This window comes from Oryctolagus cuniculus, chromosome 14 (assembly GCF_051225735.1).
Source record: "Oryctolagus cuniculus isolate XC-2025 breed Fujian yellow rabbit chromosome 14, ASM5122573v1, whole genome shotgun sequence".
Classification (NCBI taxonomy): Eukaryota; Metazoa; Chordata; class Mammalia; order Lagomorpha; family Leporidae; genus Oryctolagus; species Oryctolagus cuniculus.
Window position 1 is genome coordinate 22,900,395 of NC_142880.1, and position 27,722 is coordinate 22,928,116.

Here is a 27,722-nt window from a genome sequence, read left to right on the forward strand (position 1 = left end):
TGAAGGACATGCAAAGGAAGAAACATGACCATGCTTGCCAATAAGGTAAAAATTCAATCAGCTTTACTAATGTTATACTATGTGTGTAAAAATGTATATCTGCCTTAAAAACAGAGCAGAGCAAATTTTAATGTTGTGAAAGCAGAATGCTTACATGCATCTAATACACTTAAATTATTTCATATAGGGAAAAACTGATCAAATAAATTTGTCTTCAGAGACCAATAAGAAGTATTTACCTGCTCCATAATGTCTAATCCAATATTTGATATATTTTTGAATTATGCATTTTAATACAGGTTTTTAAGAAAAAATACTATTAATGATTGTAATCTGATATTAAAATCAAATACAAATATATGGTTTTTTTTTATTTAAACGTTCTCCAGTGTGCCAGTAAATGAGCAGCGAGTGTGCAGTATTTCACAGTGAACAAATGAATGAAATTTACATTTTTTCACACCTCTTACAGAATCAGCCCCATATCAGACTCTCACAGATATCAGCACCTACTTGTTAACACCATTTCTCTCAAATCTGATATTCATCTTCTTGGGGAGCCTTCTCCAAGTTACTGAACTATAATAATTGTAATCTCTTCCCTATGATTAGCCAGTCTTAAGAATTTTAGTTGTTATCTGTAATCATTATTTTTTGATAATTTAGTTAAAATAGTTTTATAGAAAATTCTCTCATGTTGAAATGTTTGATTCAGTTCCTGATTTCTGACTCAACTCAGAATGGAGCACATATGGCTTTCATCATGGTGATTTGGGTTTTTTTATAAAGGTGACCACATATTTGGGTCAAAAGGACACTTTGAGAGCAACCAGCTGGTCCAGGCAAAGCAGAAAATATGGTTATAGTAGATATGAGAAACAATAACTAAAATTCTAGATCACAGTGCTTATCTTAACATAATCAAACATTCAAACTCTTCTTCACGTTGAGTTTATATACATGGAAATTGAGAATTACTGCCTTTGTTTACTTATTTGCTTGCTTCTTATGTTGCTAGTCAAATGGTAATATTGTGAACTAAACTCTTAACTTGATTGTAAATATGGTTATTAATGTTTCAACAATTGTTGAGACATTGCAGGTCCTTCTAGATCTGATTTTACCTCTCCTCTGCTTCCAACCAATGACTGCCCAATTATATGACAGAAAATCCAGATTTAGATATTAGTTTCTCTGTGAAGCTTCAGAGTGGGTGAGGTGCTTCCTGAATGATACTCCTCTTATTCTTACTAATTTATTAGTAACACATCATCAAAAATAGCATTATAATTACTTGCTTATTTATCTGTATCTTCTATTAAGTTACAAATTCTATGAAATCAGATAATGTTGTTTTCACACATTGTCTAGCACATAGGGTAATCTGAAAGCATATATTTAATTTCTACTGTATTCAGATAAAATAATAAAGGTAGCACCAGAATTATCTCCCATGGTACAGAGTTGGCACTTTAGTTTTTTTTTTTTTTTTTTTTTTGGATAGATTGTACCAACCCCATAAGCTAGAACCTAGGTAACTGGGGAGGTAATATCCTCTAGTTTAACGGTAAGGCAAGGGTCTGACTCTCATACAAGCAGCAGACAACACACCCACAGCAGCAAGTAGCTCTGTGTGTCTCGTACCCAGGGTAGATCCATCCTGAATTCTGATAAATGTTTGATTGTCACTGTTAATATTAGCTGTTTTCATCACTTCATTCTGTCTCTGTGGGAATTTTATGAACAAGTTGACAGAGACTGAGGATCAAAATGAAATAAAATGCTGTCCTTTCAGCCATTTTTCTTATTGTTTTAATTATCTCATTCCCAATATGTGAGGGAAGATATTCTCATTTATCAAAACTTCTATAATATTTGAAATGAAATAGCTTGATTTGTAATTCTTTAAGAACATAGTTTTTTTCATCTGCTAAATTCACACCCTCAAAAACATCATCAAATGATAGTAACTATTCAAAATATTTTCAAAGATCAGAATATAAATACTAAATGGAAATATTTTAGTCAATTTGTCATTTTATTTTTTTTTTGAAGATTTATTCATTTATTTGAAAGGCAGAGTGACAGAGAGGGAGAGAAGGGAGAGAGGGAGAGGCAGGGAGTGAGGAGGTGTGTGTGAGAGAGAGAGAGAGATCTTCTATACACTGGTTCACTCCCTAAATGGCTGCAATGGCTGGGATGGGGCCAGGCTGGGGCCAGGCACCCAGAACTCCACCAGGGTCTCCCATGTAGGTGGCAGGGATCCAGTTGCTTTTTTTTTTTTTTTTTTTTTTTTGACAGGCAGAGTGGACAGTGAGAGAGAGAGACAGAGAGAAAGGTCTTCCTTTTGCCATTGGTTCACCCTCCAATGGCCGCCGCGGCTGGCGCGCTGCGGCCGGCGCACTGCGCTGATCCCAAGCCAGGAGCCAGGTGCTTTTCCTGGTCTCCCATGGGGTGCAGGGCCCAATCACTTGGGCCATCCTCCACTGCACTCCCTGGCCACAGCAGAGAGCTGGCCTGAAAGAGGGGCAACCGGGACAGAATCCGGCGCCCTGACCGGGACTAGAACCCTGTGTGCTGGCGTCACAGGTGGAGGATTAGCCTATTGAGCTGCGGCGCCAGCTGGATCCAGTTACTTTAGTCTTCTGCCGCTCTTCCAGATGCATTAGCAAAAGCTGTATTGGAAGCTGAGCAATTGGTACTCAAACTGGCCCTATAATATGAGATGCCAGTACTATATGCTATAGCTTAAGCAGACTTGTAACCATAATGCCGGCCCCAATGTATCACTTTTTAAATAAAAATCAGAGCACTGTGCCCCCTAACAATGGGAAGGTAGTACATATTAATGAAAATTCTTTTAAAATAGAAGAAAAAAAACATCAAAGACATCAAAAACATTGAAAAATAAATTAGGAACTAAGCATTAGAAAGAAATGCATTTCCCATAACTTTGGGGGAGGGGAATTGAACTAGACTTTAATCTTTCAGCTGAGCAGCAATATCTGCTCAAATGATAAATTTTCTCAATTTCCTTTATTTAGTATTAGGAGCAATCATGAGGATATATTTCTGTGTTAACAGCAATTGAGGAAATACTTCAGGGGATTCCAAGATGGCTGAATAGGGAAAAGATGTGCTAATTATGATCAGGGGAAGTTAACAGAAGAACAGCAGAGGAAGTTAATTCCCAGGGGACAGTTGGAGAGGAGTTTTAAGTGGAAATTCTACAGAAAGAAGAGATTCCGTGGAGCAGCATAGACAGTACAAACACACAGCAGTGAGTGGGACACCACTGGCGACTCCAACACCTGGGGGCTGGAGGAGATGCCAGCTGCTGAGAGCGAGGAGAGAGCAGACTGCAGCAACCCATATCAGTGGTGACTTTGCCTCAGTGAGAACCTTGCAGACCACACTGACTTTGAGTCTGGACTGCAGCCTTAGTGGCAGGCAGGGTACCAACCTTACCCATGAAGGAAGAGCACATTTCTTTCTCCCGAGCCTCCCACAAGGGCACCCGGCAACCAGCAGGGAGAAAGCATCATCTTAACAACTGTAGAGGCTGTGACGACTCTCTCACAGCTAACCAGGGGATTTTATCAGAGGGAAAAATCCATGCTCCTCACTGATGTTGAGTCTGGCTTGATGGATTGGCAAGGGAGTGGGCACGCATGTAGGACTGTGAGGTGCTCCCATACCCCCACCCTATCATAGGCTCTGGAGACCAAACTTTCAAGGCTTTGGGGACCAAAAAACACAAGGTGGAGGACCCATAGGCAGCTGGCTCTGGGATCGCCTATGCTCTCTCCATGGACAGGGCAGGCTCACAGGGCGGAGTGAATCCTCTGCTCCTTGTGACTGTGGGAGCCTTGTGCACTATATTGTGGGAATTCTGTGACTGTACAATAGGGTATGGGGCATGGCTGGGTCTCTAGGCAATCACTGTGTCTGGCTTCAGAGGCTCCAAGTTTCCTGAGTGCCTGGGATGGGTCATTCCGGAAGGTTTGCGCTCACATTTAGGACTGCACAGATCCTTTGTGTGGTTCCTTTGTATTGGTGGGGGTTGTAGCCACTGTGGGATAACTGCAGGCATTGATCAGCTTGGAAGAGAGGAGGTGAAGTTGTGATAACTCTAGCAGATGTGATCATGCCCTATTCATTGTTGACAATAGAGGAGATCTACCATACCCAGCTTGGGTGTTTACTGTGTACTCTCTCCCCACCCTTGAGCACTGACCAGGCTCATTGGCTCCCCCCTGCATTTACATCTGTATATCCACCGATGAAGCAGCCCCTCTGCTAAGCCACAGAAGCATAATTCAAAGATATAATCTATCAGAGGAGACAAAAAATGTTTCCACAATGTCAAAAAATAAACAAAGAAGTATAAGAAACAGGAACAAGGAAGACAACATGACTCCCCAAGGGAACACAATATTTAATATTAGAATGTGAAGATAAAGAGATTGATATGCCTGAAAAGGAATTCAAATGAATGATCATAAGATTGCTCAAAAACACACAGAAACAAATTTATGAGATAAAGAAAACCATGCATGATATGGATGGAAAATTTTGCCCAGAGACAGAGATATGGAAGAGAAATCATAAAGATATATTAGAAATGAAGAAACCAATATATATATCAAATAGAAAATATAGTAGAGGGGCCAGCGCTGTAGCACAGTGGGTTAAAGCCCTGGCCTGAAGCGCCGGCATCCCATATGGGTGCCAGTTCTAGTCTCGGCTGCTCCTCTTCCAAGCCAGCTCTCTGGTATGGCCTGGGAAAGCAGTAGAAGATGGCCCAGGTCCTTGGGCCCCTGCACCCACATGGGAGACCTAGAGGAAGCTCCTGGCTCCTGGCTTCAGATCAGCACAGCTCCGGCTGTTGTGGCTATCTGGGGAGTGAGCCAGCAGAAGGATGACCTCTCTGTCTCTACCTCTCTCTGTAACTCTTTCAAATAAATAAAATAAATCTTAAAAAAAAAAGAAAATAAAAAAGTGATCCCTGTTAGGAATTTGGAAAACATTATGCTGAGTGAAATAAGCCAATCCCAAAGGGACAAATACCACTTGTTCTCCCTGATAGGTGACAACTAACTGAGCACCAAAAAGGAAACCTGTTAAAGTGAAATGAACACTGTGAGAAACGGTGACTTGATCAGCCCTCACCCTGACTGTTGATGAGCAACTTAATATGTTATCCCTCTTAGTATTTTTTTTGTTTGTTCTACTTAATACTTTTGGTTGAATACTGTAATCAATACACAATTCTTCTTAAGTGCTGAAACTTAACTGAAAAGTGATCGTTGTTCAATATAAGAGTGGGAATAAGAGAGGGAAGAGATGTGCAATTCGGGACATGCTCAAGCTGACTTACCTCAAACGGTAGAGTTAGAAACATACCAGGGGATTCGAATTCAACCCCATCAAGGTGGCATGTACCAATGCCATCTCACTAGTCCAAGTGATGAATTTCTGTTTACAATTGATCATAATGATAGGACTAAGAACCAAAGGGATCACATAAACAAGAATAGTGTCTGCAAATACTAGCTGATAGAATAAAAAAAGGGAGAGAACGATCCAACATTGGAAGTGAGATACACAGCAGACCCATAGAATGGCAGATGTCCTAAACAGCACTCTGGCCTCAGAATCAGCCCTTAAGGCATGCGGATCTGGCTGAAAAGCCCATGAGAGTATTTCAGGCATGGAAAGCCAAGGCACTCTGGGGGAAAACAAAAACAACAACAACAACAAAAAAAAACCCTAAATGAAAGATCTCTGTGAGTGAGATCCCAGTGGAAAGAACGGGTCATCAAAGAAGGAGGTACCTTTCTCTGAAGGGAGGAGAGAACTTCCACTTTGACCATGGCCTTGTCTAAATATGATCAGAGTCAGTGAACTCAGGGGGCTTCCATAGCCTTGGCAGCTCATGACAAGAGCCTAGGGTGATTACTGATGCCATAAACAAGAGTGTCAATTTGTTAAGTCAACAACAGGAGTCACTTTGCACTTACTCCTCATGTAGGATCTTTGTCCTTAGTGTGCTGTACATTGAGATTTAATGCTATAACTAGTACTCAAACAGTATTTTTCACTTTATGTTTGTGTGTGGGAGCAAACTGTTGAAATCTGTACTTAATGTATGCTAAACTGATCTTCTGTATATAAAGAGAATCAAAAATGAATCTAGATGTGAATGGAAGGGGAGAGGGAGTGGGAAAGGGGAGGGTTGCGGGTGGGAGGGACATTATGAGGGGAAGCCATTGTAATCCATAAGCTGTACTTTGGAAATTTATATTCATTAAATAAAAGTTAAAAAAAAGAATTTGAACATTTAATCACAAAAAAAAGAACATATAGTGGAAAGCCTAAACAACAGACTTGGTGAGGTAGAATAAAGAATATCTGAGCTAGAGGAAGAATACTTGAAAATATCTCAGTCAGGAAATAGGAAGGAAGGGAGGGAGGGAAGGAGGGAGGGAGGGAGGAAGGAAGGAAAGAAGGAAGGAAGGAAGGGAGGGAAGAAGGGAGGAAGGAAGGGAGGGAGGGAGGGAGGAAGGAGGGAGGGAAAGAAAGAATTATGAAAACGGAAAATACTATTCAAGATTTATGGGCTATAATCAAATGACCCAACATACAGGTCTTAGTAGTTACCTAAGATGTGGAAATAGATAATGTATTAGAAGGTTTATTGAGTGAAATGGCAGCAGAAAATTTCTGTAATTTGGAGAAAGTGACATCTAAGTACAGGACATACATAGAACTCCTAATAGACACGATCAGAAAAATATTTACCATGAAACATTCTAGTCAAGCTTTCAACAGTAAAACAAAGATTCTAAAACGTTCACAAGAGAAATTCCAGATTAGCATCAGAGGATCTCCAATTAGACTCACAGCTGGTTTATTATCAGAAACCCTACAGGATTCTAGAGAATGGAGAGAGTCCAAGTCTCTCTTTTTTTAAAGATTTTATTTATTTATTTATTTGAGAGATAGAGTTACAGACAGAAAGAGGGAGAGACAGAGAAAAAGGTCTTCCATCCATTGGCTCACTCCCCAAATGGCCACAACAGCCAGAAATGTGCCAATCTGAAGCCAGGAGCCAGGAGCCAGGAGCTTCTTCTGGTCTCTCACACAGGTGCAGGGGCCCAAGGACTTGAGTCATCTTCTACTGCTTTCCCAGGCCATAGCAAAGAGCTGGATTGGAAGAGGGGCCGCAGGGACTAGAACCGGCATCCATATGGGATGCCGATGCTGCAGGAAGAGGATTAACCTACTGCACTACGACACAGTTGTACTCTTATTTCTTGAAAATTTTCCACAAGAATTCTAAGAATCTGCCATATTAAACTATAAATGCAGAATACAAATCTGAGATACCCTTTAACCCTTTGGGACCTTGTTTATGGATTTTTATACTGAGTGAGCACTAGAAAAAATATTATTTACATATTAAAAGTCTTTTAGACTTAAGGCAAAGGAACAGAAAAGCCAACAAAAGTTCTGATCTCAGTCTGGATCTCAGTTTCCTGATTTGTTAAAACTGGTGTTGTGTGCTATATTTATCAGTCTATGTTTGTCTTTTGCTTGTCTTTTCTCCAAGACCATGCGAATGCTTCATTTAACAGGTGGCTTGGTGGTTTTATTTCAATGAGAGTTACTAATGACATTCATTTAGTGAAATAGAAAAAGGAAGACAATGATGAATATTTTACCACTTATGAATATTATAGATTTTTAATTAATTTTCCAAAATATAAAAAAGCATTTAAGATTTTCAATATATTTATACTAATATGTAATATTATGTGAAAAATTTAACCTTTTAGTAAAACATGCAAAATATTAGTTTTACGTTATACATATCATTTTATATTATCATTTATTTTTATTTTATAGCATTATTAGTTTTTTGTTATGTTTTGCAAATACTAAGGGGACACTTACAACATTTTCTAGAATCAATGCAACATAAAGATGGTCATTTAGGAGGCCGGCAATGTGACATGGCCAGTTAAGTCACCACCTGCAACATCAGCTATATTGCTTCACATCCAGCTTCTGTCTAGTGCACCTGGGAAGGCAGTTGAAGATGGCCCATGCACTTGGACCTCTGCCCCCAATATGGGAGACCTGGATGGAGTTTTGGCTCCAGACCTCACCTGGCCCAGCCCTGGCTTTTGCAGGCACTTGGGGAATGAACTAGTGGATGGAAGATCTCTCCCCCTCCATGTCACTCTGTATTTCAAATAAATAAATAAATAAATAAATATTTTTAAAAACAGTTAATTAGAAGGAAAATTAAGAAAGTAGAAGTATATACAAATAACAGAAGACAGCTGAGATAAAATTTAATTATTACAACCAGATAAATAATTTTATCTGAAAGTTTTATACTAACTAAAACAAACAGGAAAATGATTTTAGGCACGTCTTTGCCATCAATGTTAAAGCTTGGCCTGGTTATTCTTTGTTTGAATCCTCCTGCTCTGCATACAATGTCTCATCTATTCTCCACCCATCTTTGCACTGCTTTACTCATTAAGAAATTGAGACCAATAGACTAACTCATATGGGCTCTTTGACCACCTGACTTAGAATTAGGGCTAGCCAATGAAAGTCAGCATAAGATTAAAAGAGAGACTCTGTAACACTTCTTCCCTGGCCCCTCACTACCTCAAATATTTCTCTGTTGGTGACTACATCTCTTCCCACTAAGCAACTCTGCATCCCTGGCTCCACTTCCCACATTTCCTCCCCTTCACTCTTTCTTCCTCCAAGGGTAGTACGATATGATCCTCTGCTGCTGGTCCTTAGATGCCTCAGCAGCCCTTGTTTATTTTCCTAATGCTGCTACCTTGTCAAAATACCTTTATTTAAATCACCCTAATGAATTCTGTTACCTGCCAAACTCTGCCTTGTAAAAAGTCTAAAGAAAAAACACTTTTCACATCAAAGAATATATTAAGAAAATTATGCATTTTATTATTCCATAAGAAAAAGCAAACTGATAATGCCCTCACTTATAATTGTTTTAAAATACAGATGGCAGATACAATTACTTCACTTTGAAATTTAACCTAATATACTTGCATGTATAGTATTGAATCTTACCTCAGTCAAAACATACTAGGACAGTCATGATGGAATGAATAAATGGTTTAAGGATTAGAATGACACAATTTTAATTCCATTTCTATTATGAATCTATATGAAATGAAGCAAGATAGTTAAATTTTATTTGAAGAACTCAAGACTGTCATATGATTAGAGATAAAACAAAACATATGGAACATAGCATTTCTTAGTAAATAGTAATCTTAAAAATTTGTTGGTAATTTTTTTCACTGGCCATCGTTAATGCAGCAATTTACTCTAAAATGGCATTTCTCAGTCTGAACCAGAAGCAGCATCTTAAGATGTTGAAATAGGCAAATGCAGAAGTGTCCAGAGAACATTCTGGTAAAGGACTCCATACTCTACATGCCCCAAACATGGATTGTACCATTGCATCATGTCATGATTAATTCTGTCAACTTGACGGCTGAAAGGATACCGGGAGAGCAGTTGAAACACCATCTCTGCGTGTGTGGATGAGAGTGTTCCGGAAGGACTCAGTAGAGGGGATCTGTGCTCTCCTTGTGTGTGGGCATCATCCAATCAGTTGAGGAGTAGAACCAAAAATAGAGGAAGGACAAATTCACTTTCTTTTCTTGAACTACAACATTCATCTTCTTCACGCTCAGATCAAAGAGCTCCTGGTTTCCAGGCCTTCAACTCCAAGACATGCACCTGAAGTCATCTCAGTTATCAGGCCTTTACCCTGGAGCTGGGACTCACACCGCAGCCTCCAAGGTGCTCAGGTCTTCAGGTGCAGGCTCTTTGAACTGTACCACCTGCTGCTCCAATTCTCCCTCTTACAGATGCAAGATTGTGGGACTTCACCTCCATAGCTGCCTGACCAGAACAAATCTCCTTTTATTGATTCACCTGCTGGTTCTATTTCTCTGGAGAATCCACACTAAGGCACCACACTTGGGCAAAATTAGTTGCTAGTGCTACATCAACAGAGGTATGATCTACATTGTTTTCAAGGACAATTGTATTAATGCTACCATAATTCTTGGTACAGATAAATTTCTGAATCAGAGAACTGCTGTCTCACATGTACACTGGCTAAGCGCTAAGTGGAAAATTCCAAGTTCTAAAAGGGAAATACATTCCCAAAGATTGCATTAATTAAATAGAAATATCCACTGAACATTAAAAATAGAATCTACTCTCAAAGGAATCAAAGCAAAACGATTAGTGTTCATGCTTGAACAAACTGAAATTTTATAAGGAAGAAAAAATGAGAGGGTTTTATTAACTGAAATTTTGTTATAAAATGTACCACAATATTATTTTACAGATATATTGATTATAATATTATTGATTTTGTCATATTTCATAGCTGGGGAAGAATTATATTCCTATAATACCCCCTTTTTCCTCGATATTATTATGTATCACTTAGTTTTTTAACACTCTCGGGTCTTCTTTTTTCTCCTTAAACTTAGAAAAATTTTCAAGGCAGGATTGCAACTTGTATTAAAAGAATACATGTAATAGTTACATTTATTTAATTGAAAATAATGTGCAAAATATTCAACATGTGAATCAAGGCTCATGCCAGCCACTATATGTGAAATAAAATTTAAATTTCACATAGAAAAATGACAAAAATATAAAAATAGAGTATCTATGAAGGATTACAGTTATTTATAAATTTATTCAAAGGTGAATACCTGTGACCAAGAAATCTCAGTTTAAGAAACCAGCCTACCTATATGCTTGAATGTGTGCAATATGTGTGAAAAGTATAGATGCTACTTGTTGCAGCACTGTCTGCATTAGTAAAGAACTGGAAACAGACTGAATCTATCAATAGGAAGGTGAGAAACTATGATTCTCACATATGATTGAACATAACATATAGTAAAAAAAGAAAACTTAAGTTCTTTGTACGCTTATATGTATGGGTTTCTAACTTGGATTTATCCGTAAAAAAAGGAGATTTGCAAAACAAACATAGTGTAGTATTTTCGTGCAAAAGGCAACATAGGCAAATAATAGAAAGTTCCATTAGTTTATATACAGATAATATTATTGGGGCTAGATTTTAATTGTGCTGTGGTGTTAAAATAAGACACTTTAAAAACAGTGACACATCTATTTATCTAAAAATCTGCTGCTAGTGAGACTGATCTTAGTCAACCTGGCTTTGACTTTGTCAGCAAAAGGAAATAATTTGTTTGTAACAAGGATTTTAATAGGGATGATCAATAATATTTAAAGAGTACTTATCAATTTACACAGTGATATGATCTAAATCATCCCCTTGGATTCTACAGTCACATGAGGAGAGAGGAATAAACATAACTTACTGGATGCCCTTGGGGGGAGTATTCATAAAATTTTATTATCCTAACATTTAAATTGCTTTATACTTAGAAGAACTATAGTAGATATGTCTTCCCACTGAATTTCTTTTCAGTCCTTTGGTAACAGATGTAACTTTGTTGAATAGACTCTAGGAGTTTCAATTAATCTATATCATTATGACCTCTAACATTGATGATTTTTCCCCAGTGGCATAATGATACAAATAATAAATGGAATAAAATAGAATTATGTGAAATGTTAAATGATACTATGAACATTTTAAATGGATAGATCAGTACAGAAAAGATTTATCACCAAAATTTTAAATAACTTATACCTAAAGAGAATGATATTCCCCTCAGCCAAGTGAAAACCCAGGAAGAAAATCAGATTTCAGTATTGGACATTAATTTCCAAATGAATGTCAAGTGACTTGGCCAAAGATCAGGGAGGATTTAACATAGTGTTGCTTAAAATATGATATTCCATCATATTGTTGCATTTCTTAAAATATCTGTCACTTCTTGCTGTCCCAGAATGTTCTCAACATGACTAACAATGCTCTTTTATCATCCCATGCCTCTCTCACTGCCATCTCATTCCTTGCTATTTCTCCCTTTATAATTCTTTTATTTATTTATTTGACAGATAGATTTAGACAGTGAGAGAGACAGAGAGAAAGGTCTTCCTTCCATTGGGTCACTCCCCAAATGGCCGCTACGGCTGGCGCTGTGCCGAGCTGAAGCCAGGAGCCAGGTACTTCTTCCTGGTCTCCCATGCGGGTGCAGGGGCCCAAACACTTGGGCCATTCTCCACTGCCTTCCTGGGCCACAGAAGAGAGCTGGACTGGAAGAGGAGCACCCAGGACTAGAACATGGTGCACATATGGGATGCCAGCGCCGCAGGTGGAGGATTAACCTAGTGAGCCACGGTGCTGGCCCCCCTTTATAATTCTAAGACTGCACCGAGAACATCTTTTGATACCTGAAAATTCTCTCTTTAGGTTCTTCTATTTTCTAGGTGCCTGTGCCTCCTCTTGGAATCCTTGCCTCCATGTGTACTTAGCACTCATGCTTTAGATCTCGGGTTAGGTGTCGCTTCCAGGCAAACATTCCTTGTTCCTAAGTTCATGTAAGGCATCACTTCTACTTATTTCTAATGGCATGACACTTCTATCATTGTTACATCATGTCACTGAGTCTCTCTCTGCTGCTTACCTGTAAGCGCTATCAAGGCAGGGATCACCATGGCCATGTTAACTACTTTACCTCAGCCCCAGAGACATAGAAAATACTCAATACCTTTTACATGATGCTGACATCTTTTATGTATGTGGTAAATTTGTAACCCCTATTCCTGGAAGTAGTGCTTTGGAAAACATCCACACACACTGCTGATTGAAACTGTGAATTGTTACAGCCTATCATAGAAGTAGCACAGAGCAATATATATAGGAGGGTGTGTGTGTGCATTTGTAGCCACTAGGAGGTATGGTTGTAATTAAAACATTGTTAATTACAGCATTGCTTTCAGTGATCAGAGACAAACAAAAATTTAAAAATATAAAAAGTGGAATGACCCTTAACAGAGTAATCACCAAATTATATTGGATCACTGCCTTTAAATATTCATAGCCATTAAAAAATGTAACAGGACTAATCCAGTTGACTCAGAAGTATTGTACAAGGTATAGTTGAGTGAAAAAAGCAGGATGTGTGCATCAGACAACCATGGAGAAGAATAAGAAAAAAAATGTTTTCTAGGGTGGTGATTTGAATTGTTGGTTAACTGAATATTGGTTATCAATAATTGGTAACGATAGGAGTTGAAAGCGGGAAAGGAGTTGAAAGCGGGAAAGCCAAACAATAAAGTGGGGAAAAAAAGGGCATCTCCAAAGATTATGCAAAATACAATTCTATTTATTCTATGCTCTTAAATATTCTTGTACCTTCTTAAATGTGCAAGGAAACATTCAAAAGTAAACATACAGTTCTTGACTCTGCTACTGTGGTGCAGCAATCTCTCAGCATGTTTCCAAGGCTTAGTAATTGGCTCATTTAGTCCTCATTCACCAAGTAGGGATAAGCAACAATCACTAATGTTTGTCTTCCAAAATCTTCAGAAACAGGGACAAAATTTTAGTTTTACCTTATACCCTCCAATGCAATGAGTTCAGATATCATGGAGGATATTAAAGGTATGAAGATAGTGTGATTGTATTCATTGGCCTGATGCTTATCTTGGATAGAAAAAGGAAAGGAAAGAAAACTGGGGGGCTGGGGAAAGGTAACTATTTTGAACACCAGGCCTAAAGCCTAAATAATTAGGACAGAAGACTTATTTTTGGAATTAGGTAACCTTAAATCTCAACTATAAATGGAAAAAAGAATCCTGGGATGTAATTTATTTTATATTGTGATTTCGAATCAACCTATTTTTAAATTTATCACATTAATTTAGTAGCCATACTCAAGATATTTTATTGCTAATAACATTTAAAGACAGAAAACAACTTCATTGTCCATACCAGAGAAGATTATAGCTTTGATTTAAAAGAGGTTAGAAATAAACCTAGGAGACAGCTAGAAGAAAGTAAATTATGCTAGAATTGGCAAAAAGTGCTACTAATGGCTTTGCAGAATACAAGATGTTTGTACAGGGCATTGTCCTAACAGTAGGGAAAACACAGGGTTAAATACATTTACATGGATTTCAAAAATTTGTGCACCAAATAAACTCTTTTAATTCCATTTTCCTTGAACTTTGCTTTAAAAGTATATTTATTTTAATCTACTTGAAAGGCAGAGAAAGAGTGAGAGGAGATTCCATCCACTGCTGCATTCCCCAAATGTCCCCCAACAGCCAGGGTTGGGTCTAACTGAAGCCAGAAACCAGGAATTCCATCTGGAGCTCCCAAATGGGTGGCAGGAGTCCAAGCACTTGAGCCAATATCTGTTACCTCTCAGGATGCAGCAGCAAGAAACTGAATCAGAATTGGAATAGCCAGGACTTGAATCAGCATTCTCAGAGGGGATGTGGGTGGCCAAGCAGTGTCTTAACTTGCTACGTCACATTCCATTTTCCAGTTCTCTGCATTTGTGTTTTCTTCCTTGCACTGTCTGCATCTTTGTGAGATTTTTCAATTCTACTTTATTTTGATAGGATTCCCCCCCCATTATTTCTTCACTATCTTTTTAACTCTTCTTTGAGAAATTTGAGTTTTCATGCATGACCGCTCTTGAACCTACTTTCTGAACCAAGACATCCAGTCTCTCCCTGTCCAGAGCCTCAGTGGCATGTGCAGTAGGGTAGTGCCTTCATGGTTGACCCGTATGCTTTTGAGGAATCAAATGTTTCAACCCTTTCATACCCGGCCAGCTGCTTAACAACTTGGCAAAGTCCAGCAATTGAGAAAATATACTCTAAATCTCTACGCTGTTTATTTTTCCTTCCATTTAATAGCATTTCTCCCTCAACAGTAATTGTAGTCTTACTTTGTTGATTTTTTTCAATTCAGAAATCATATTTTCTGATTCCCAATGGTTTTTTTGTAAGGAGGAGACTCTATCTTCTGTTTGAACATATTAATATTTTTATGACATTCTCCTCTGTTTCCTGCATCAATGCTGCCTCAGCAGACTCTACTTTGAGATTCTTCACTCTTTGATAATGGTTGTATTTTTCTTTAGATTACTTACAATGTGGTGTTCCCATAACACTTACTCGAGCTGGACTGGTGAGGTGTCTCAAACACTGGCAAATCAGTAAGTGGAGGGAGTCACAGAGTTTTGTACTGGTTGGTCAGAGGTAAATGACAGGCAAACTGTGAGTTCTTGCTTACGGCACAGAGAAAAGACCTGCCACTCCTTATGCCTTCTAAGGCGCTATGTAACCACACAGGCAGCCTTTTCCTAGTCACAGTGACAAACTCAGTGTGCATTCCTGTTGAGGTTGAATTCGTTCTGAGAGGAGAATCGTGGTGGGGGCAAGAGGCGCCAAGTCACCAATCAGACCCCAGGAGTCAGGTGAAAGCAGGCCAGAGGCGAGCAGCCCACAGACTCATTTATTTCAGTTGGTATAACAGCTTATATAGCCAAGGCAGCCAATCGGGTCAATGGGAGGTCTATGCCATAACCAATCACAGCCTGTTGCCAGGCAGTATCTGAAGCCATCCAATCACAGCCTGTTGGCAGGCAGACTCCGTTTGCCATGTGGTTTCCAAAGCCATCCAATCACAGCCTATTGCCAGGCAGGCTCTGTTGCCAGGTGGTTTCCCAGGAGGTTTCCCAGGGGTTTCTGAAGCCACTCCTGAGTAACTGACACTCGCCAGTGGCCATCTTGGCATGTCCTTCTCATTACACCACACATTCCCACTAATAGGGCCAGACAACTAAGTAAGTCCTCCTTAGGACTATGTGCATTAAGGCACATGTGAATGCTTATAGCTCCTTGAAAAGAGATCAAACCATACCTCTGCCCTGTAACTTCTACTTCTGATGCTGGTAATTTCTTTCCAATGTGTTTTCTCTCAGGGAATTTGCCATATTATCATATTTTCTTTCAAGAGATCTTGTAGTATATAACCAATAGTTTATTTCCCTTATGAGGGTGTTGGATCAATTATTTTTGTAAGTTCAAGATCTATGAACAGAGGCTGCATGTAGCTAGATTATTGGAATTTAGTGGAGAATGCATAATAAAAATCTGTTTGAAACGCAGAGGATTATGTCTGAGGATGGATCAGAGAAATTTCTATTAATAAGATGAAATTTGCAATGGTCAAGTTTGTCTAGAGCACAGAATCAACTTGATAGATACATATACACAAACATATATATATATGTGTGTGTGTGTGTGTGTGTGTGTGTGTACATAATAGATGATAGATACAGATACAGGAATAGATATATAGGTATATACCGAGAGGAGGTTAATTAGAAGAATTGTATCATTCAATTATGGTATCTGGGAAGATCCACAATAGCCCATGTGAAAGCTGTAGAACCAGCAAGTTGGTGGCATGGCTCTGAAAGTTTCAGAACCAGGTAAGCTGATGGTGTAATTCTTACTTCTGGAATGAAGGCCTGAGAACATGTGCAGCCACTAGTGCAGTTCTAGGTCCAAGGGCCAGAGGACCCAGAGCTGTAATGTACAAGATCAGAAAAAAGATGGATGTCCCAGCTCTAGTAGAGACAGTGAATTCTACTGTGTCCCACTCATTCGTTTTATCTGGGTTCTCAGACGGTTGGATGAAACCTGCCCAGACTGGGTGAGGATGAATCTTCCTTGTAGATGGACTCCAATGCCAACCTGTTCTGGAAACATGCTCAAGACACAACCAGCTACCTGAACATCACTTAATCCAGTTATTTGGCACCTTAAATTAACCATTACAGCACTTAAATTTTGGATTTAAGAATAACTTGAGGAGGGGCAGGAGACAGAGGGTAGTGTTATGGTGCAGTGGGTTAAACCACAGTTTACAATGTCAGCATCCTATATTGGAGTGTCAGTTTGAGTCCCAAATGCTCCACTTACAATCCAGCTCCCCGCTAATGTGCCTGGGAAACCAGTAGAAGATGGCCCAAATACTTGAGTCTCTGCAACTATGTGGGAGACTGGGATGGAGTTCCCAGCTCCTGCCTTTGGCCTAGCCTAGCAGGTGCCATTGCTGCCATTTGGAGAGTAAACCAAAGGGTGAAAGATCTCTTTTTTCTGCCTCTCTCTGTGTCATTCTACCTTTCATTTAAGAAAAAAAAACTTAAAAAGTCACTAAGATTTGTTTCAGCAGTAAAAACTAATGCATTATAAACAGATATGTATTATGTGATAGAATATACTATGCAGGAAATAATAAGACAAATAATACTATATGTCTTAATCAAGGCATATTCTATTTAATATTTAAATTATATTTATAAATATAATTATTTATTTATTTAATTATTAATTATTATTATTTAATTAATATTTATTTAATCATACAGTAATTCTAGAATAACCCAAGTAATTTTGTAGTAACTTTGAATCTGACAATTCATCATTATTATTCCTCTTGCTATTTGGAAACTTTTTAAATGGTTTAGTTATGTTTTTGAAAGTCAGAGTTACATATGATAGGAAGAGACAGAGAGACAGAGAGAGATCTTCCATCTGCTGGTTCACTCTCGAAATGCCTGCAACAGCCAGAGCTGGGCCAGGCCGAAGCCAGAAGCCTGGAGCTCCATCTGGGTCCCTCACATGAGTGGCAGGGGTTCATGTACTTGAGCCATCAGCTGCAGCCTTCACAGGTGCATTAACAGGGAGCTGGGTTGGAAAAGGAGCATCCAGGACACAAGCCAGCACCCCAGGGATGCTGGCAGGGCAGGCGGAGGCCGAACTGGCTACATCAAAATACCAGCCCCTGGAAAATTTTTGTACTGGGAAGGAAGGTTGTAAATTTCTTCCTCTTGACTTCTAGATCATCTGTAGAATGAATATTATATAAGTGTTAATGATACATATATAACTAGATAGCCTTCCAGACTATATCCTGATCAATCACAAGGATCATGGTATTTTTATATGATTTCAATATTTGTTTAATATTTTAATAACCCTATGTTATTTGATCTTGATTACTTCTTAAATTGTTCTACACAGGGCAATATCATTCTTACCCTGTATAGAACAATATATGAATTTTAGGTTAAATTTACAGACCTATTAAATGGCAGTTTCTCTCCTATCTCGTGGTGCTTGATAGCTTATTCTGGAAATAATAAAGGATTCTTGCAAACTAAACAGCTGTTCCTCTTCCCTCTTCTATGCAAATGTGGTACAGAATTAAAGGGGTTATGACGGTAAATATGAGTGTGGTGTGACAATGGGGGCATGGGACGACCTGATTCTCTTGCACGCTTTTGGACCTGTGTAGTCCAGTATGTAGTCTCTAGCTTATTTTCATTCCTGCAGGAGAGACAAAAGAGAAATTATCTTTCCTGCACTGTTCCAGAGCATGAATCACACTTTACAAGCCATTCATGTCAGCCCATAATATAAACTAATCTTCTAATAAGACACTGTGTCCTTCCATGTAGTTCAGTGAAGTGCGCAGTGGTCTGAGCCTTAATAGAAAAGGATTATCTTTTCCCGAGGTGACCTTTTAACCCAACTGCAGTCCAAGTTCATTTGCACCTTTTACTGGTATATCTATTACCATTGTTTTCAATGAAGTAGAGGATTTTATACAAAGCATTAGTGCCCGATTTCCATAATAAAATAACAGTCTTTACAATATTAATAGTCTTTGCTTGCCTGGAGAGTCAATGTGAATGATTGGGGTTGAGGTAGCATCTATCTCACCCAGAACACCTGCCTATGCAGCATAAATACAATAAATAAGACTTTATACTCCCTGTGCTTTCTTTTTTTTTTTTTTTTTAAAGAGAGTCCTCTGTGGTCCCTTGAAAATGATAATACTACCCTTCAATGTATCTGACAAGGAAAATAACGTACTCACATTTTAATTTCATCCTCCATGTTTTCATCTAATCTAATTTCTTTATAGACCATAGAACTCTTCTTATTTGTAGGAATGGTAGTTTGAGTCAACACACTCACACACATACACATTTATATAACAATCAGAGTCAGCTATATATAGTAACGGAAGATAGAATATACAAACAGCATTTCCAGAAGTTAAAAATAATTCTTAAATAGCTTTGGAATTAAATGCAAATGAGCTTCTTAAAGTGCTTGAGATAGTATATGCTCTTAAAAATCTCAACATATTCTTTAAGATTTTATGGGAACTCTTGCTAATTTTTACAATTCATTTCCTTAAAAAGAGAAACTTCAGCCCAGATCCCCTTTATGTTACCACAAATTCCTAATTTAGAAGGCTTCAGTGATGTTCATGGAATGATTTAGGGCTTCTGTGTCACAGTTTTTAAATCTATCTATCTATTGAGGTCTTTATCTATTGAGGTCCTCATTTCTGCCATCAATCAAACAGAAAAGGGGTTTCAGGGGGAGAAAATGGCAATTGTGTATTTTTAAATAAGGGCATAAAACATTCATGTGAACAATGTACAGTGAGTTATTGATTGTGTATAGATGTTTAACTTTCAGAGGTTTCCCCCATGGGCTGTTACATTTGATTAAAAAGAAGGATTCTCCTATATTGGCCTCCACCTGCATGTCCCATAGTAACGTGGTTGGACTCCTGAGTTTAGATCAGAGTTGAAATTTCTGGGTTCCTCATAATGGCAAACCCAATCAGGCCCACTTAATTGGCAAAGGCTTCAGTTTAGTGTCTTTAACTGATTACAAATTATAAATAAAGTAGGTTATTTCATTCAGATAACAGTGATCTTTTCTTTCTTTTTTTAATACTTGCTCTTGCACCAGTTTTTTGCCCTTGCAGTGAATACACTGCCATACGGAAGTTCCTGGATTCGAGTCCCAGCTCCACTTCTCCATATTCTAGCTTTCTGATCATGCCCACCCTGGTGGCGACAGGTGATGGCTACAGTGGTTGGATTTCTGCCATCCACGTGGAAACCTGGGTGAAATTTCTGGATGAAGCACTGGCCTGACACCACCTCTGCCGTTGAGGGCATCTGGAGGGTGAACCAGCTTGGTCTGTCTCTAAGAGTCTCTTTATTCTCTCTCTCTCTCTCTCTCTCATCTCTGAAATAAAATATACTGATTTTGACCTATATACACTTGTGAAATAGCCTTGGCTGGTTTATATTATCCCAGTTTGTATACATTTGCTCATTCCAGGCAACATCAACATTCTATTATAGCTATTCAATACATCTCCCATATCATGCTATAATTGCTTAAGAAACCGATGCCAAAAAAGTGACTTTCTCTGCACAGTCTATGTCAATGAGGCTTTGATTATCAGGCCAATCACCTAATTACAAGTTTGTATTTCTATTCCCACTGAGATGTGCCAATTAAAAAAAAAATTTGACTTTAATTCCAAACAACGTATTAGTCCTAATTACCTGATGCACTGCCTGCTCTGAATTTGTTTAACCCTTGGGGTGTGTATGTGTATTAAATACGACTTGTAAAGTTTGTGCATTACAAAGCATAGCTATAGCTGTAGTTACACATTATGGTTTCAAAATGGAAGCCGGTCTACTTTTTTTCCAGAACAATTATTTATCATTATCCAGACATCTTGAGTTGTATAAAGAGCAATTATGGGGGCCGGTGCCGTGGCTCACTAGGCTAATCCTCCGCCTTGTGGCGCCGGCACACCGGGTTCTAGTCCCGGTCGGGGCGCCGGATTCTGTCCCGGTTGCCCCTCTTCCAGGCCAGCTCTCTGCTGTGGCCCGGGAGTGCAGTGGAGGATGGCCCAAGTGCTTGGGCCCTGCACCCCATGGGAGACCAGGAGAAGCACCTGGCTCCTGCCATCGGATCAGCGCGGTGCGCCGGCTGCAGCGGCCATTGGAGGGTGAACCAACGGCAAAGGAAGACCTTTCTCTCTGTCTCTCTCTCTCTCACTGTCCACTCTGCCTGTCAAAAATAAAAAAATAAAATAAATAAATAAAAAAGAGCAATTATGGATGATTGACCTTAAGGATTGACACTGGATGGGGTTGGAGCTGTGGTGCAGTGGGTTAACGCCCTGGCTTGAAGTGCCAGCATCCCATATGGGTGCTGGTTCGAGACCTGGCTGCTCCTCTTCCAATCTAGCTCTCTGCTATGGCCTGGGAAGGCAGCAGAAGATGGCCCACATCCTTGGGTTCCTGCACCCACATGGGAGACCCGGAAGAAGCTCCTGGCTTCGATTGGCGCAGCCCCTGCCATTGCAGCCAACTGGGGAGTGAACCATCGGATGGAAGACCTCTCTCTCTCTATGTGTGTAACTCTGACTTTCAAATAAAAATAAATAAATCTTTTTTAAAAAAAGGATTGATACTGGTTATGTCATTCCTCTTGGGTTAGAAGAAAAAGTACATACAATTCTGCTATACAGGAGATGGTTCAAATTGCTCATAGCCCTGCAACCCACATGGGAGATCCGGACTGAGTTTGGGGCTCATGACTTTGGCCTGGATTAGCCATGGCTATTGTAGGCATTTGAGGAGTAAATCAGCACACAGAAGATTCTCTGGTCTCTGTCTCTGTGTGTATGTGTGTGTTCGTGTGAGTGTATCGGATAAAATGAAAATAAATTTTAAAATAAGTTTTACAATGTCTGCTTCAGCTCATGATTGACATCTTTGCATGCGGTGAATTAAGTTATTTGCAATATAAACATCATGATTCATGTACACGTTGACTATAGTTTTTAGCATATTGCAAATTCTATCATTCAAGAAACTGTGCTTTCTTTGCATACCAAGAACTGCTTGGGGAGTTAAAGTTCCAATGGACAGCTATAAAATAAATGAAGAAAATTCTTCTTTTACTTGAAGAAGAAGAATCAGCTTTCCAATTACCCATTGAGTTCAAGATTTGGGGACTTAGTCACCTTCAGACCTCTGAGCCAAAGAAAAAAGTCCCCAAACCTTGAACTCATTTCTCACCCCACAGCCAAAAAGAAATGGAGAAGTGAAAACGGTCTCTGGTGGGAGAGGTCAAGTTCCCAGCAAAGACACTGCCGTCTCTCTGAGATCAAAAACCAGTGTAGACATGATTTGTTTATGGGGCAGAGAAGAAAACAGCCCCTGATCACATGAAACAATGGCTCTAGGATGTGTGAGCTGATGACAATTGAGGAAATTGGGACTGAAATTCAGGGACCAGCTTATGAGAAATGGAAAAATGGCAGCCTTACTTCTTCCAGCTATAGAGTCCAAAAAAGGAATTTTAAACTTGAAGACACCTATTTAAATATGCTTAAAATTCAGATTATGGTTAAATGTTGCTTCTTGAAGATATCGATATTTTTCATTCTGAACATTCCCACATTCCACACTTTATCAGATACAGTTAGATATCACTTTATAAGATGTTTGAATCAAAATTATAATTTGGGGTTGGCATTGTGGCACAGCCACTTATGCCACCACTTGCAAAGCCAGAATTCCATATCAGATTGCCCTTTGAGTCCCAGCTTCTCAGCCTCTAATCCAACTTTCTCCTATTGGGCCTAAGAAGGCAGTAGAAGATGGCCCAAGTACTTGGTCTCCTTCCATGCACCTGGGAGTACGGGGTGGAGTTCCTGACTCCTGGCTTCAGGCTGGCCCAGACTTTACTGTTGTGGACATTTGGGAAATAAACCAGCTGATGAAATGATTCTCTCTGTCTCTCTCTCTCCCTTTCCCTTCTCTGTTTCTTTCTCTCTGCCTTTCAGATGGATAAATCTTAAAATAAATTATAATTATAAATAAAGACTGCTAAATAACAGGAAAGGAAGCATTAAAATTTGAAGAAATTTAAACACTGATCATAAATTTAGAATGAGAAAGCATGAATAATACTCTCACTACAGCAGAATGGGCCAGTTTCTGTAAAGGAAAAAAAAAATATTCCCTTGTTATTACTGCAGATTCTCTCTCTGACTAAGAGTTTCTGAGGAAACTTGAGATACTTCTATACTTTATAGAACAAAACATTAGAGAAGAAACAGAGACTGTTTATATCCAAGACCAGGTTTGTGACACTTACAATTTTTTTACTTTCTATTAAAGCCTTGGTTTTAGATATATCAGTTCCAGAATACTGTAGATAAAAGAGTTGAGAAGGAAGTTCAGGGAAGCATAACAGGAATGATGAAGGAGCAGAAGTTTGAATGACAAAGGAAGTTTAAACAATTGAAGTCTGTAGCTGTACAAAAGAATGACAAAAAGAAAGATGATAAAAGCCTGTGAAAATGTGAAACATCATAGCACAGAGGACAGGGAATTATTGAGCATTCCACTGAGGAAATTAATAAGGCATTGAATCAACAGATACATTGGGTTAAAATAAGGAAAATCAATGCAAAATGTCATCAGGAAATACCTCTTCAAGTATGTAATGCCTCCTAGATTCCACAGAAGGGGAGAGGGATTACTACTTATAAGGGAATCCTTTGCTCACCACTCTCTGCTTTACAAACTAGTACAGATTTCCAGGTGTATACATGATATAAAGAAACATATAAGAGAGAATCATGTATAACATGAATAATCAGGTGGGATATTTTCATTTTAAATGTTCAGAATATATTTATCTCAACTTTTCCCCTGTGGGTGTGTTATACTTCTTAATAAGTAAGAATTACAGTTTAACAGTATATAAATAGCCATCTAACCTCTAACAGTGCATGAATAACAGTACCAAGAAACATATTCACAGAAAGTAGAATTTCCGGGCTTAAAAGAAAAGCATCTTCATTACTAAGAAACCAACATCTGGACAAATGACTAGCAAATGTTTGTATAAACCCTTTCCATAATTAGAAAATTTCAAATCTCGAGAGTGCCTATATCAGCTACAGACTTCTCCATGTGTATTAATCCATTTTTTGTTACTTTAACTAAAATAACTGAGTGGATCTTCTTGGGAAAGGAAAGGTTAATTTCAGATTAAAATTTGTAGGTCACATTTCCGGATCAGACAGCCCCATAGTTTGTCTCTGTGGAGGCTGGTCATGAGTGATCACGGGGTGAGCCAAGAAGCAGGGGTTGGGGGCAGCAGCTAGGCCAGACCTGAACTCAAATAGTCAATCCTGTCATGCGACCCACCCTCCCAGGGCATCCCCCAAGGACCAAAAACCTCATACTGGGAGAAAATGGCAAAGGCAGGTATAGACTCACCTTCCAGTGAGATGATTCCTATAAATTACAGAGATAGAACAATCATGTGAAATACTTGTCTTAAAAGTTGTAAGACGGCATGAAGGCTCTGCACATCTTACACTTCATCAAACCTTCACAAATAGTGAAGGATGTCCATTTCTCAAATGGCCATCTCACTGGCCATCTCTGTTTATCATCTTGGGAAGGCAAGCAGTGGATAAAGCATTGACAGAAGCCTGGAGACATTTTGTAAACTAACTAGTGTTTTCTACATCTCCTAAAAGGGTGACAGGAGACAGTATCCACTGTTTGGAAATACATACATAAAATATTTTAAAAATACCCAGTAAACAAGAAGCTGATAAAAATGTGTACGATACATTCTCATGTAATATCACACTGAATTTCAACAACCATGTGGAAAACCTCATTTTACTGGTACATAGCTCTTAGTGTTCTCTAATTTTCATTTACTACTCTGTTAATTGAGGACTTAGCAAAAAATTTCTCTGATATTAGATTAATAATTCACTTAAATGTCCCATCTTAATTGATGACTAACATGTACACATTTTGTATAAATTCTGGTCCTGATATTTTTATTTGAATTTTTTTCTGAAGAAAGATGGTCTTTGTTTATTTCTTATAACACATATTTCATCAAATTCAGTTTTTTCCTCTGCTATGACATTTCTGAATTCTGCTCTTGATACTAATAAATAACTATTATCTTGAGAAATAGTCTAACAAAATTTGGTCATCATGTGTAAATCCTCAAATAATTCACCAAAAACAAGTAAGAGTTGTGGACAGAGCTTTACACCATTATAAACTTTTTTTTTTACAGGAATAACCTTCAGGAAATTCTGAACAAAATTGTATAATAAGTTACTAATCAACCTAGTGTTCTAATTTGATACATGAGGGTTATCTACTGTCGCTCCCCCTCTTCGTGGAGGAGCAACACTAAGCCCTGCCTAGGCTTCATATCCGAGTCACGGCACCATTATGTCGCTCCCCCTCTTCGTGGAGGAACGACACTAAACCCTGCCTAGGCTTCATATCCGAGTCACGGCACCATTATGTCGCTCCCCCTCTTCGTGGAGGAGCAACACAGGACCCTGCGCTGTTCTTTCGTCTGCTCGGCCCTCCCCGGGTTTGCTGCTGGTTCTTCCCGGGTTGGCTACTATCCCTTCCACCTCCGTGGAAGGGCAGTTCCCCCTGGCCGCATTCCCCACTTCCGCAGGGGAGCGGCACACCGCCGGCCGGTTCTCTTGGGGGCTGCACGGGTTCCCTTCAGCTAGATGTTCCCCATAGATGTTCCCGGTGCATGCCGTTTCTCTCCTCCTTTATAGTCCTTCTCTGCCAATCCCAACTCGGCTGCCCACACGCCGAGTACGCTGCTCTCCAATCAGGAGCAAGTCCTACAGTTAATTGGTTGAACTGGAGGCAGCTGTGCGGAAGCTGTTTACTTCTCTCCCAGCGCCATATTGTGGGAGAGCAGATGCATAGAATAAGTCCTAATTCGAGTAACTTAGTCTAGTCCGGATTGCTCCCCACAGATCCCCCTTTCTTTTTATTTTTTAGCGTTGATACACGCCTGTCTTCGGTGTCCCGCGGTACACACTCTGCTCTACTTGCTAGAGTTGCCACAGGCTCTTACAAGTCCTATCCATCAGGCAAAACCGAATCCGGGTCCTCTCTTCGCCATGTTGTGAGGAGGTTTTTAGGCGCTGATGCGTGCCTGTGTTCGGTGCCCTGCAGCGCATGCTCTGCTCTGCTAGAACTGCCTGCAGGTGTTTACAAAACCTATCAGGCAAACCGAATCCAAGCCTTCTCATTGCCTTTTTGTGGGGAGGCCTTACTGATGTTAATTCGTGCCTGTCTTCGGTGACCTGCGGCTCATACTCTGGTCGAGCTTTGCTGGCGCTTACCGCCTTAAATCAGGCAGACCGAATCCAAGCTTAATATTGTTGTATTGTGGGGAAGCCTTACTGATGTTAATTCGTGCCTGTCTTCGGTGACCTGCGGCGCATAAGCTGCTAGCTGCCCGCAGGTGCTCATCGCCTCACTTGATTAGGCAGACCGAATCCAAGCTCTCACATTGCAGTGTTGTAGGGAGGCCTTTTTATTTCTCTATTTCTCTATCTCCGGGCATTCTTATTTCTCCCATTTTACTTCTATCTTCCAGCATTCCTATTTCTCTCATCTTCTAAACTTCTGTTTCTCTTATCCCTGCGGCTTCCCGCTCTCATTCTTATCCCCGCGGCTTCCCGGCTGCGCCCGCCCCGAGGCTGCTTCTCGGCGGCTTCCCGGCTGAGCCACTTCAGCCCGCGCCTCTCTCATCTGCGCAGCTTCCCGGCTTTGCGCGGCTTCCCGGCGCCTCGCCCCGCCGCCGGCGCCCGCCCCGCGGCGGCTTCACGGCTCTGCGCGGCTTCCCGGCGCCTCGCCCCGCCGGCGGGTTCCCGGCTCTGCGCGCACGCTCCGCGGTCTCCACGCACTTCGCGCCCGCACCACGGCCTCGCGCCAACGCCCCGTGCTCTCTCTGCACGCGGCGGCTTTCGCGAATGTTTCCGCCACCACCGGCATTCAGTCCAAGTTCCCCGGACTAACCTGGAGAATTCCAACCTGGCGGCCCACGTCTCTGCCTCTGGTTCCAGATCTTCGCCTCTTGCTCCCCGGGGTGACTTGAAGAATTCCAAGGTGGCTTATAAAGTCTCCGCCTCGGCCTGCACTCGCGGCTTCATCCTCCCTAACATTTTTCTCTACCCGGTATATTTCCTTAAGTTTTCTTCCAACAATATTCCTCTCATTTCTCCTGGCCTCTCCCCACAGTCCGTATCCAAGTCTAAGTTTCTTATAGGTTTCACTTTCACTTTCAACCTGCAGTCCGTATCTGAGTCTAAGTTTCTTCTTGCTTTCACTTTAAATCCTAACTTCTTTCCCACAGTCCGTATCCGAGTCTATGCCTAGGCTTTCAATAGCTTCTTCTGGCACCTTTTTCGTCTGGCTTTTCCCTAGGCTGTTTGCTAGTCTCTCTCTCTGGCATTTTCCCAGTTCTTCCCGTTTCTTCCCTCCTAAGTTTCATATCCGTCCTATGTTTCCTAATCCGAGTCATGTTTCCTATCCGAGTCACGGCACCATTATGTCGCTCCCCCTCTTCGTGGAGGAGCAACACTAAGCCCTGCCTAGGCTTCATATCCGAGTCACGGCACCATTAGGTCGCTCCCCCTCTTCGTGGAGGAACGACACAGGACCCTGCGCTGTTCTTTCGTCTGCTCGGCCCTCCCCGGGTTTGCTGCTGGTTCTTCCCGGGTTGGCTACTATCCCTTCCACCTCCGTGGAAGGGCAGTTCCCCCTGGCCGCATTCCCCACTTCCGCAGGGGAGCGGCACACCGCCGGCCGGTTCTCTTGGGGGCTGCACGGGTTCCCTTCAGCTAGATGTTCCCCATAGATGTTCCCGGTGCATGCCGTTTCTCTCCTCCTTTATAGTCCTTCTCTGCCAATCCCAACTCGGCTGCCCACACGCCGAGTACGCTGCTCTCCAATCAG

The 27,722-nt window shown here is 40.3% G+C and overlaps 1 protein-coding gene and 1 long non-coding RNA gene across 4 annotated transcripts in view; one reads left to right on the plus strand and one right to left on the minus strand.

Moving 5' to 3' along the window:
• The window catches only part of LOC127492774 (uncharacterized), a 94,228-nt gene that overhangs the window by 42,470 nt on the left and 24,036 nt on the right, over positions 1-27,722 (minus strand). The window lies entirely within an intron of this gene.
• On the plus strand, positions 25-27,632 carry LOC149122262 (uncharacterized). The gene is made up of 3 exons (XM_089313346.1): positions 25-45; positions 26,289-27,317; positions 27,392-27,632. Exons 1-2 carry the CDS (start codon positions 25-27, stop codon positions 27,141-27,143), a joined length of 876 nt encoding a protein of 291 aa, XP_089169472.1. The 3' UTR covers positions 27,144-27,317; positions 27,392-27,632.